The 12980-nt window shown below is 45.0% G+C and overlaps 1 protein-coding gene across 10 annotated transcripts in view; it reads right to left on the reverse strand.

Annotated features, from left to right (window-relative positions):
* TTLL7 (tubulin tyrosine ligase like 7) overlaps positions 1-12980 on the reverse strand; it is a 103864-nt gene that overhangs the window by 42036 nt on the left and 48848 nt on the right. For all 10 annotated transcript variants that reach the window (XM_075003207.1, XM_075003208.1, XM_075003204.1 and 7 more), the window contains 3 exons: positions 1631-1725; positions 236-383; positions 77-150 (listed from right to left, as the gene is read on the reverse strand). In XM_075003207.1, coding sequence (XP_074859308.1) covers positions 77-150; positions 236-383; positions 1631-1725 — 317 coding nt within the window. The remainder of the gene's footprint in view (positions 1-76; positions 151-235; positions 384-1630; positions 1726-12980) is intronic.

The raw sequence follows: 12980 nt of genomic DNA on the forward strand, positions 1-12980 counted from the left end.
CATTATCCTTAAACAAATCATTTAATTCTAGACTGATTCATCTCAATCAAACAGGAAGAGGGAAGGGCACAGTTACCTGTAGTTCCCCATATGTCTGTTTTCATGCTCTTCTTTGGAAATCTGTTTACGAACTTGCGCAAGTCTTTCTTTCTAGAAATCAAGACAGACAAGTAAAACTGATTGCGTACAAGCCTTGGGACAGAAGGGGGAATATCTTTGTAAAATTCCTTTGTACCAGTTCCTCTCGTCTCCTCTCCAGTGTGTGACGCTGTTTTTCCCAGTCAGAGGACCCTGGTGACAATCTTTTCATTGACCCTTGACCATAAAGTCTCTTTCGAGCCTCAGCTTTTTGTTGCGCTAAGTTTCTCCTTTTATCACTTGTCCTGAAACACAAAATACATTCAGATGTGACTCAGTATTTTTTAATCAGGAGCAGAAGACTGCATAACATGGGATAAATGGAGCTGAATTCTTAGGCTTTGATAATGCAATATTTTGTATGTGTTTATCTGGCACATTCACAGGATAAGGTACCAACATGCAATCAGACCTGTGCAGGGGCAGAACCCCCCCAAGTAATTTCAAAGGGATTCCATGCAGCCAGACCTCTGTAGATGCATATAATCCCATTGAAATGAATGGGGTTTGGCACAGGTGCAGGGGTCTGTCCTCACAGATCCAGTTCCAGGATAAGTGACTAATGTATTAACCTCTGTGTGAGGCTGTCACTCCATACCTCTTGCAACACATTTGAGCTCAGAGATACTTTCACTATAAAAGAAAAGCCCTGTTTTTTTCCTATCAAATGCTCTATGCTATAGATCTTACAGATAGATAGAGAAGATTAAAACTAAATACTCTTTAAATATGGATTCTGTAGTAACGATTTTACAGCTGTTGAAAACTCTAAGCTTTTAAGTATACTGTACTGAATTTGTGGACTACCCAAAGTGCAACACTGATTACCTTAATGATATTCTTTGAGATTTACAACTGAAAACAGCACCATTTCCTCCAGTGCACCTCTGCTTGGTGTTTGGGTTAGAAATGGGTTGCAGCTGTGGATGCTGCTGCCATCAGAACAAACTACTGAAGTGACAGTGTGTCCATACATATGCACTTACCATCCACACTCTGAGATCTGAGAGATTTTTTTTTTGGGCATGGGTGGGGGGGGCAGAATAATGCACACTAATGAGGAGCGAAGTTAAGGGTGAGTCACGTACACATAGTAAAATTGGTAAATAAGAAAACTTTGCTATTCACACAATTTAAGAGTGTAACAAATTTCTCATTCAGTAATCTCTCAATTTATGTGGAGGTTACATCCTCGGCAACCTCCATGTAAATCAAATTTCGCATAAATTGTGAGTGGGGAGATCCCCAGAATTCCCCTGGCTGGGAGGAATGAGCAGCTGGGAGAAGTGGAGGGGAGGTAGCCACGCAGCTGGGGGAGCTCCTGGCTCAGGGGGCGGGCATTAATGCATGTTAAATGCAAATTGAAGCTGTGCTTCTCGAGGGTTTACTGTACTGCACACATCCCATAATTTTTCCATATTAAATAGGGAAAAGGGTGGTAAAAGTAAAACTTCCACGAAAAATAAGGTTGAGAAATAAAATGCACATTTACCTTATATTGAGAAGCTTTAGCGCATTTAGTAGAACACCTTTTTTTACATCATAGTCTATTTTTTGATCAGTTCCAAAGCTTGGGGCTCGATTAATCTGAAAAATTGAAACACAGGAAACACAAGAATCTTTAACTTCAGCGTATGATACACTGACATTTTCATAAAGCATACTTAAAAATGTACTGACATGCAGAAAATTAGATTAATAGAATAAATGTTAGGAAGCTAATGTCATGAAAATGGAAAGAAAAGAACATTCAGAATGAAAGGAGAGATACCACTGAATCAGGAATTAAAAGAAAAACCACGGAAAGTCATTAAAAACATGGTGGGAGAAGTGTAACTACTTTCTTCTTTGGAGGTCTCCCACTCAAGGATTTACCAGGCCTGCCGATGGGGTGGTGGAGCATATTGAAATCCCCAGTTTTAATTTCCATCACCATCTCTGTGATGAGGAATTGTTGCCCTTCTAGCTTTGTCACAGCCCATGTTTTGCTGCAATATAACATTTCATAGTAGCATTAAGATACTTTATTTAGGCAGTCCATTTCAAGATGACAAGTAATCATCTCAGGTAGATCAGATCTCTCAGCTTTTGACCTTCTGTCTCTTAATTTTGGAATTATTGACGCCTTTGAGATAGCTATCCAGTAGCTAGAACATGTCAAAGGAGTAGTTTTCCACCCATTTGCTATGCATGATATTTTTGAGGGCTCGTGTGAGCCCTGCTAGCTCATATCTCTTCTCCTGGAGTGGGAAGTTCAGTCCTAAATACTGTATAGACATAACTAGAGAAACATTAGCATAGTGTTTTGTACACTGTATGCTTTATACAGTAAACTCTTTCATATCCGGCAGCCCCAGGACCAGGAGGTTGATGGATATTCAAATATTCTGGATAATATTAAGAAACAAACAAAAATGTATGCAGAGTACTTTATTTACCAACAATGGAAGTATTATACACAGGAAAATTCTATAGGAGTATTGACTGTATTTCCTGTATTTGTCCTTATTTTCACTATGCTGTACTTATGGAAAATGTAACTAAAATTTACTTATGCTTAAAATGCTGGTTATTTGAGAGTTCCAAATGATAGAATGCCGGATAAGAAAGAGTTTAATGTATTTAGAAAATGGCAGAGCACTAAATCACACTAAACGACCATTGGTTAGTACAGGCTTCACAATTATCAACAGCTAAATTTAAACAATTAAATATTGGAAAACCATTTCCTCCTTTCTTTATGCACCAAGTCCTGAACTCGTGCCCAAGATACTGGGTTTCTAATGCAAGGCTGATGCCACTTCTAGGCTACGTCTACACGTGCAGCCAACATCGAAATAGTCTATTTCGATGAATAACGTCTACACGTCCTCCAGGGCCGGCAACGTCGATGTTCAACTTCGACGTTGCTCAGCCCAACATCGAAATAGGCGCAGCGAGGGAACGTCTACACGTCAAAGTAGCACACATCGAAATAGGGATGCCAGGCACAGCTGCAGACAGGGTCACAGGGCGGACTCAACAGCCAGCCGCTCCCTTAAAGGGCCCCTCCCAGACACAGTTGCACTAAACAACACAAGATACACAGAGCTGACAACTGGTTGCAGACCCTGTGCCTGCAGCATAGATCCCCAGCTGCCGCAGAAGCAGCCAGAAGCCCTGGGCTAAGGGCTGCTGCCCACGGTGACCATAGAGACCCGCAGGGGCTGGAGAGAGAGCATCTCTCAACCCCCCAGCTGATGGCCGCCATGGAGGACCCGGCAATTTCGACGTTGCGGGACGCAGATCGTCTACACAGTCCCTACTTCGACGTTGAACGTCGAAGTAGGGCGCTATTCCTATCTCCTCATGAGGTTAGCGACTTCGACGTCTCGCCGCCTAACGTCGAAGTTGGTGCTGCTACTTTGAAGTAGCGTGCACGTGTAGACGCAGCTCTAATGTCTTCTGTCCTGTTGGCTTTAGGAGTTTGAGCAGCCAAAGCAACACTCAATTATAATCCCCTGATTTGGTGGGAAAATGAAGAAGGAAATAACTTATTGTACTAGCAGATGTACCCAGCATTGCTCAAGTCCTTGTGGGGGCTCACGACAGGGTGTGGGGGGGGTTTATGAATCATGGCAGGGGATGCAGGAGTGAGGGTAGAGGATGGAAGTGCAGGACTCAGGGCAGTGGGCCCAAGGCATGGGTCTGGGAGGTTATCAGGAAGCTGAGGATGATGATGATGATGCAGTGGCAGGGGGTGGGGCCTATGGCCAGCAGGTCTTCCTGGGTGGGCTGGGCTGCAGCCCCCCAAATGTTGGCTGCTCCCAGTGGTCTGGGGCTGCATGGGCCGTCCCCAGCCTCCTGCTTATCCAGAGGAGAGCAGGGCCTGGACACCACAGGCTGTCCCCAGGCTCCAGCTGTCCCTCAAGGCCTCCAGTCTGTCTGGAGGGCAGGGCTCCAGGGCTGGCCCCGGCATCCAGCTGCCCCCACTGCCCTGCAACCTGTCCACAGCTAATGGGGGATGAAATATTCCAGCTCCCTACCCCCACATGCAGCTGGTCAGAAGGGGAGTAAATCTCCGGGGGCCAGCCCCAGACTACAGTTCCCCCTGCCTCGCCTTCAGGAGCCGTCAGCATCCCACAAAAATGTCTTCAAAAACGCTCTCTCTCACCTACTGGAGTGTAATAACTGGCCACAGACAAATGCTCATGCCCAAGAGAGAATTTTATTTCTAAATTATACTGATATAGACGTATCCATCAACATATCATTAAGTATACAGCAAACCCTTGATTTAACGGACCCCAACTGAAAGCACTTCTGACATAACGGACACTGTCCGTCAGTCGTCGTTCCTCCCCACCCCCACCCCCGCCGCCCACCCAAACAAAGGCTGGCAACTCACCAGAGCTCCCGCTGCAGCTGGAGCCACCAGGGCTGGAGGAGCTGCTAGAGCAGCTGGGGCTGCTGGAGCCAGAGGAGCCAATCAGGGTGCTGCCACTAGAGCCACCACACACTTCTCCCCCTAGGGGTGGGGCATGTGCACAGGCAGGCAGCATGCACTGACATGCTGCGTGAGGCTGCATGGTGGGCACTCGGACTGGACCGCTGGCAGGCGTCCTGCCAGCCGGAGCCCTGAGCAGAGGCACACCAGCTCCAGGGAAACTTAGTTCCCGCTTGAGAGCCCAGCCTTGGTGGGTGATGAGCGGCTCATGGCAGGCGAGTCCAGAGGCTCTGCTCTGTAAACAGCACAAAGAGCCCGCTGCTGAGCTCTCTCTCCTGGGCCTGCTGCTTTCCTCCCAGGTCTCAGACAGAGCGCTCCCTTGTGCACCTTGCAGGGTGCCTTCAGTCCTGCAGATTTGGATTTAACAGACTTTGGCATTAACGGACATTACTGCATTGTAATATTTATCCTCCTCTGCAAAATACAGGTCTGTTCACATACATAAAACAAAGCACCTGAAAAAATGTTCCTGATTTTCGTCCACTAGGTGGTGCCATGTGGTTTGCTTTAAGGCAGCCTGCAAGAGTCAGCACTTTTCCACATGCAATTTCTGTGAATTTTGCAAGGTCACAATATTCAAGTTAAGAAGGAGGCTGTGATCTCTGTTTATATTTAGAATAATGAATGCTAGAAAGATATTCCAGACTAGACAGTTGTACTCTACAATATTGCTAATAACTAAAGGGGGATGAAATGAAGGCAACCTTCACTCATGAACGTTGTGGGGGTATGCATCACTATGTTTGCCTTCATTCAGACCTACCCAAAAACGTAAGTGTATTTGTCTATTTTCACAGAAGTGAACCCACAGAGAAGTGTGGTGTCTGTTTTCCAGAAACAGAGCTAGACAAGAAGTTAACAAGGGGACTCAGAAAATTTGCATTTTATTCCTGGTTCTGCCACTGACTTGCTGTAATCTAGGCACTAACCCCTACTGACTTCAATGGGAGCTCAGTGCAGAGCTCCCTGTAGCTGTGTGCTTGTGCAGCCACTCAGGAAAAATTCAAATGTGCCCCAAGCTCGGTTTTGTGTTTCTATTAGTGGTGCACTTTTGCACTAGCCTCAGTGCACAGGAAGTATTATTCTGCAGACATATGGAAAAGATTAAAGGGAATGTTGCTTAGGTGACTAATACCTTTGAGGATCTGGCCTGAGGTCTCAGGGGCTGGGAACATCTGCTACTGTATTTAAGGACAGTGCCCAGCACAATGTGCCCCCAGTATGAGCTGGGAGGTCCATTAATCTCTATCATACATGGTGTACGGTTAGGAGGATATATTTCTGATTACACATCGGCTGCACTTTCCCTTGCTTGTTCATCTCTCTAATGTAGACAGAACCGTCCTGTCTATAGGATGAGGTGGGGCAGCCGCCCCTGGTCCCTATGCTGCCTTCCCACCTGTCCTATGCATGGGAGGGGGAGGATTACCTGAGTTAGGGGGCAAGTAGCAGAGGCAGGCAGCAGCAAGCACAGGGCTTGCCTCCTCACCCCACCCCCAGCACTCACTGTGGAGCACTCTGACACGTCCTCCCATCCTGCCGAGTTCCACTTCTCTGTGGACGGCTGGGAGTCCTCCAGCCACCTGTGTAGACGTGGGGCTCAGTGGGCCAGAAGGGCAGTGGAATGCCATGTTGTTAGTGTGGAAGGGGGAGGCTGGGGGAAGCGACCTCCTGCTGCTGCTGCTGTCTGCTGTCTGTCCCCTACACCAGGTAATCCTCCCCCTCCCATGCACAGGACAGGTGGGGAGGCCTCCAGGGGGCCCTAACTGCAGATAATTCCGGGTTTTTCCCTCTTAAGAATCAAGTCTATTTTAGTATTTTAAAGAATAAAAGTAAGCAAAGAAGTTTCATTAAGTGTCTTGCTGGGCTGTACTATATTGAGTGTATCTTCACCTATCAATGCCAAAGATTCTTTGCACTTCTTGCCCACCTTTTGAAGTACAGTTCTACTTTGAAAAGTGACCATATAAAAGTACCTCCTTGTCACTAAGCAGCTCTGCTCTCACATGCCAATTCAGCAAGTTACTTAAGCACGTGCCTCACTTGAGGCACCAGGGTAATCCCACTGATGGGGGTGTCTAAAGTTGGGCACATTTTTAAGCACTGTGCTAAGCTATGGGCCCTGTGTATTCAGAGTCCGACTTGGTAACTTCTTTTTGTCATCAAAATTTGTATCACTTGTCACTCTCATTAGCTTGGTGGAGCCATGACAACTGGGGAAAGATCAGATGGATTCTATTCCTTCTGCTACATCTTTAACAGAATTGTTCAATTAATTCTAAATGTTTGAACTGCCTAACAGCAACAGAGCTGCAAAATCTTTGTGAGAGAAACTGGAAAGTAATGAGGAAAGGCTCCTTATGTCAGTATTAGCACAAGTGCAGGGTACTTAGGCTGCACCTACACTAAGAGAGAAATTTGGATTTTAGGCAGTTAGCTCGATTGTACCAAGTGACTGTCTTTTGTCTATATTTGGCACAGTTAGGGTTAGGTCAAGCCAGCCTTAAGGTGTGCTTTGTCTCGCTATAACCCATCCTCCAGGCTAGTGTTTTACAACATGGGGTACACTGACGTCTTCCATGGGCTACTTCAACTCTTGAAGATCCTTTGTCTCAGGCAGGCAAATATTTTAGATAGATATGCTAGATATTTTACAACAGGCTAAATAAAAAAAACCACTAGTAAAGTCAGTACAATCTAAAAGCTCATTCAGACAATACTTGTTTCTACTGCTTCAAATGCCTTGTGCTGAAATGTAAGTACAGTATTTCTATTCCAATTTATTTATTTGATAATAAGATGGTAGAAAGTCATCAAGTTTAGAGTAGTGGTCTTCTGTGATATTTTTGCATATTTTTGTAAGTAAGTAGCTTTTAAGAGTGGTCTAATTTGGTGGTATGCAAAACATATCTGACTCCTGAAAAGGGTCTCTTGGCAATCAATTGATAACAAGTAGGATGTCTTCGTGTCACCCTCCTATTTGTGAGTCCATTGATGGCTGATGAGCCCAATTCTGAAGCTACAGGTCTTATCACAGAAGGGACAGGTATTGGTAGCTGTTGGGAGGGGCATGAGGCATTTTTTGCTGCTCTTTTCCTCTTCCCTGCCTGTCCTCCTGTGCACTACGGAAGGACCACTCATGGATTACCTCACACTCCACATGGGCAATGCTTGCCAAAGTGTGGACACCAATGCTGCACTTTTTCACATGTGTCTTCAACATGTCCTTATATCGCTTCCTCTGGCCCCCAACACCTCTCCATACTTCCTTCAACTCCAAAAACAGAATCTGTTCTGGGAGGTGCTGATCAGACATCCTAGCCATGTGACCAGTCCAAAGAAGTTGTTCAGGAATGATAATGCCTTCAATGCTGGTCACGTTCAACTCTTCCAGGATGCTAGTGGTCATGTGCCTATCTCCTCCCAAGAGATATTTAGGATTCTCCTGAAGCAGCACTAATGATATTGTTCAAGAGCCTTCAAATGATGCTTGTATGTCGTCCAGGTTTCACACGCATGCAGTAGCACTGGAATAATCACTGTCTGGTATACAAGGAGTTTTAGCCCTTCAGCCCATCTTCAGCACCTTCACTGAAGCATGCAAGAATCCTGGCCTCACACTGAACCTCAAAAAGACCAAGTTGCTCAACCAACCCTCACCAACAGAACAATCTCACATACCATCTATTGACATCAACTGAGATTTGAAGGAAAATGTGGAGCATTTCCCATACCTTGAAGTTATCTTTCCACTAAATTCTACATTGATGCAAAAATCCAGCATTGTCTGAGCTATGCAAGCTCTGCTTTCACCTGCCTGAGACAAAGGGTCTTCAAGAACCAGGACATCTATCCCAAAGATTGGTTGTCAAGGCTCACAATAAAAAACAAAAACTTCTATCCCGGTGAATTCAGCACACTGCATATGGAAACCATTGAGGCACATAAAACTTGGATCCTCACTTTGCCACTTCAGCCACTTTTTGGAAGAGAACTACATGCTTTGTTCATTATTTGAAATGAAGTTACGTTAATAAATAGTATGAGTTAAATTTAACACCCACCATTCAGCTATTCGCCTATCCAAAGACCAAGCAAGAAACACAATGTATAAAAAGGTAATTACCTCCTCTGTAACTTCTTCTTCAAGATGTGTTGCACTTATCCAATGCACTTCATGTATGTGTGCCCACTGTGTTATAGCTGGAGATTTTTTCATTAGTGGTACCCATCAGGGCAGCACATCCTCCCTCAGCCACTTTCTCTTACCACACAATGGTGCAGACGGCAGGGCCACAAGATCTGCCTCAGTTCCCTCTTACCTCATAGACTTTGACATAGAAGGGAAGGAGGCTGGGTCACAGCATGGACATGTGCAACACAACAGGTAACAACTGGTTAGCAAGCATTTTTATTTCTTCAGATGACTGCACAGTGTCTCAGGCATGTATGTCCCTTTGAGGGAGTCAGTGCACAGCCTGCCAGTGACAGATTATACTGAAGGGAATGGAGCCAACCCAAGCCCTGCTGGGGATAATGAACAGCTTAAGTAGCCACAAGGCTGCTAGTTAAGTAACAAACACCTTGGTCTAATAGGTCTAAAAGTCTTGTAAGCTCAGTTAAAGGAAAGCTCCTGAGCACAAAGGACTCACCTAGGGAGCCTGAAATAGGCAAAAGCTCTCCAGGGCAGCAGTCCTGGGAGAGACCCTACATGAGCAGAAGCTCTGCAGGCTGCAGAGAACCCTGATGCCTTACAGCCAATGGAGCCTAGGTTGCTGGAACCTAGAAACATTTGCTTGGTTCCATACATATCTTCACTCCCCCTCAGGTGACACATAAGTAATTCAGTCCAGATGCTGAGAAAAGGGTGAGGATCTGGGAGGAAGACGCACACCCCAGGGGTTCCATCCAAGCCATGATAATGGCATTGGACCCCAATCACAACTGCACCCCTGCCTCTGGAAACCGGCTGTGTGCCAGCAACAGAATTCCCTCAATTGGATGGATGGTGTTGACGTTTGTTCTGAGAGCGATTCACATATATACCAACCTTAGACTCTGAGATGGACCCTGAGTTGCCTGACTATGCTGATGCTGTGACACAGTGCCAAAGGTCAATGGCATCTCTCTGGAGATGGTGGCACCAGGATCAGCAGGCTGAGTTTACGCCTGCACTGCACCAGCAAGAAAGCACTTGACACAGTGAAGACCTAGCTCTTCTCCCAGTACCACGGGATGATCTTATCTCTGAGATAAGTCCAAGCATTAGCCTCGGGATACTCCAAGCTTGTCTTGTTGACCATAAGGCTATACCTATATCTTATTTTAATATCTTATTTCAAAATAGGGCTGTTGTGTAGATTTGGCCTCAGAGAGGTAGACTAGCTCCTGTGCTGCACCATTGGCCTCCAGCATTACTGGTACTGAGGGATTTTTCTTGGTGGTTCAGTTGCACTAAAAGAGTTGTCACCACAGCCGACATCACTCTCACCAGGCCAGGCATGAGTGACACAGTAGATGACCCTTGATGACAAGTCAGTACCAGGGAACGTCTCTTCCTGAAGGATGCTCTCCTTGTGGTTTACTTGTGGACAGCACCCAGGACCTTTACCTTTGAGCAGAGCCAAAGATTCAGCTTCTTCCATAAATTATTTGATCTGTGGTACTTCTTTCTTGGCCCACAGAAGGGAATCAGTGCCAACATTCAAAAGCAAGATCCAGGTCACACCTCTCCAATGCCAAAGTATGCCAGGCCTGCCCTGAAAGGAAAGGTTGAGAAGATGCATGCAATGTGGCACCCCGACCATGAGGCAGTCTCTAAAGGGTTCTGTCCCTTTTCTGTCCAGGGTTTGAAGTCCCTGGAAATCTGAGAGGAGTCTGGAATGTTGCCCTCCCTGAGGCACTTCCTGAAGGCAGAATAAGGGTAGCTGACAGGCACTGATTTTCCAAAGCCAGAGCATGACTTAAAACCCAGAGACAAGTTCATCCCAGTGCCAGGTGTTAGTATCCCATCCAAAAAACCAACCAAACAAACAAAGCGTATGTGAATCTGATGCTAACAAATACTAAACTTATCTCTTTACAGAAAAGAAGACAGTTTTCCTGTAAAGAGAGAAACTTGCTGTACCATAATGTGCTCAGACCACTCATCGGGGTGGTAAGAAGGAACTGAGGTTCGGACAGGGGAGCTTATACTATTTACACCTTTATGTGGCAACACGAGATTCTTGAAGTACAGCCCCAAATAGGAGCATCTCTCAGGGAGAAGTCTCAGACTCTGGTGCACTGGGCATTAACATATCTGAGATGGAATGGACATGTGCAATCACTGAAAGAAAAATGCCTTGTTCCACTTCAAAACAATCACAGAAATTACTGCAATCCATCTGGAATTTCCAGGAGTACTTACTGTCCTCTTTTTCATTCATATAGTCTTCCAACAATTTGATTTAAAAGCATGGCTGAACTTTCTATTTCTTTTATAAAATATATTTTCTACCTGTTGGGACACATAAGGAATGTTGACGTCTCCCTTGTTGTGGATTGAGTTCTCCATTTTCTTTAAAAGAGCATTAGTAAACCTCAGACTGGCTCTGTTTTGGTTCATAGTCCCTCAGGATTAGGACAAAGCCAGAAACAGCCCTCTGCTCAGTATGCATTGTTAAGACAGCAGGATATTCTCATGTACAACATACTTGCTCTCTGAAGTGGACTGTTTCAGAGAGTTGGAGTTATATGAATATCAGTATGTTGCCTACTCTCAAAACGAAAGCACAGCATGAAGTGAATGGATAACAATTACAACTGAAACTACATCTAAGCTTAGATGTGGGGCTGTGATTCCCTAGCTTGTACAGACATACTTGTGGGAATTCTCACTGAGCAACCACACTAAAAATAGTGGCATAGCACGGCAGCAGTGAGCAGTAGCAAGGGCAAGCTGCCCCAGTAGAAACTCACCTGGACCAGATGGGACATTTGTGGGGCAGATAGCCCATGCTGCTGTTCATGATACTAATGCAGCTACAATTTTTGTTAGAGTGCTATTTCAGTGACGGCTAGATTAAACTCTTTCATAACTGGCAGCTCCAGGACCGGGAGGTTGCCAGATATTCAGATATTCTGGATAATAGAGAGGTATACCTAGTAATGTATAACACTAAAGAATAACAAGATCTAATATCAAGAAACAAACGAAAATGTATGCCAAGTACTTTATTTACCAACAACAGGAGTATTGTATACTGTCAATTTATATTGTATTTTGTTGTAGTTATTTCACTATACTGTACTTATGGAAAATGTAACTAAAATTTACTTATGGTTAAAATGCTGGTTACTTGAGAGGTCCGCATGATAGAATGCCAGATATGAAAGAGTTTACTGTAGTATGTTTATGCAAGCCAGAAATCACTCAGCAACCACAGATCTGGGTTTGGGTTTTATAAGCATGCACAGTAATTAACTATATAATTTAAATCTATGTTTTAGGGCACCTCTTTCAAGATGAGCAAGTATGAAGAATAATCAAAGCTAATTTTGCAGGACTGACTGTTAAAACATGCAGAGTCGGATGTTCAAATTCAAGTTGTAAGAAGAATCACAGCCCCAAGAACCTCAATTCCTCCTGCTAAGCTGGATCCCTCTGGCAGGCCTGGGAACCCTTTGGAAGGCAGAGGTACATCAGTACCACAGGACCCGTATCCTCTCCAAAAGGGAGAGCCAGTGTGTCTGGGGACTAGCAACATGGGAGCCCTCTCAGAGCCAAGACTCCGTATCTGCCCCCTTATTCCCTGAATGTGGGTTAATGTTTCTTTCCTGGTAACACCACTGGTCCCCCACCACAAAGACAATCTCCTTCTCTCTGCTTCCCGCATAACTTATGCTTGATGTCAGAGGAGAGGAGAGCTGAGGGGTCTTCAAATGTTGAGTCCAGTTAAGACCAGCAGTCTTAGGAGCAGGGGTATGCAGAGATAGACATCTTCCCGAGAGAAACAATCACAATGGCTTTATTGTAATAACATATGCATCTGCCTTTGTAAAAGAAGCTGCATGAGCTAAGGAACCATGCAGAGGCTGCATTCATCATCACAATGCCATCTTGGCAGCACTCCCAAAGCACTGGGAAATATCCTGGACTTGTGATGCTTGTGCTTGCTACCATTGCTAAACAGAGCCCCTTTCCTTGTAAGGAGTTCTTGGCAGGAGGGAAATGATGGGAAATTATTATAGAAGGATAAAGACGTTAGTAGATGTTGAACTGAGAGTACTGCAGGCAAACATCCAAAAAGGCAGCGTGAGTGTTTGTCAAAGAGGTGAGAATGTGAGGTATAATGTTTGTACCTACTGCAAAGCA

Source organism: Carettochelys insculpta, chromosome 9 (assembly GCF_033958435.1).
Source record: "Carettochelys insculpta isolate YL-2023 chromosome 9, ASM3395843v1, whole genome shotgun sequence".
In the NCBI taxonomy this organism is placed as follows: Eukaryota; Metazoa; Chordata; order Testudines; family Carettochelyidae; genus Carettochelys; species Carettochelys insculpta.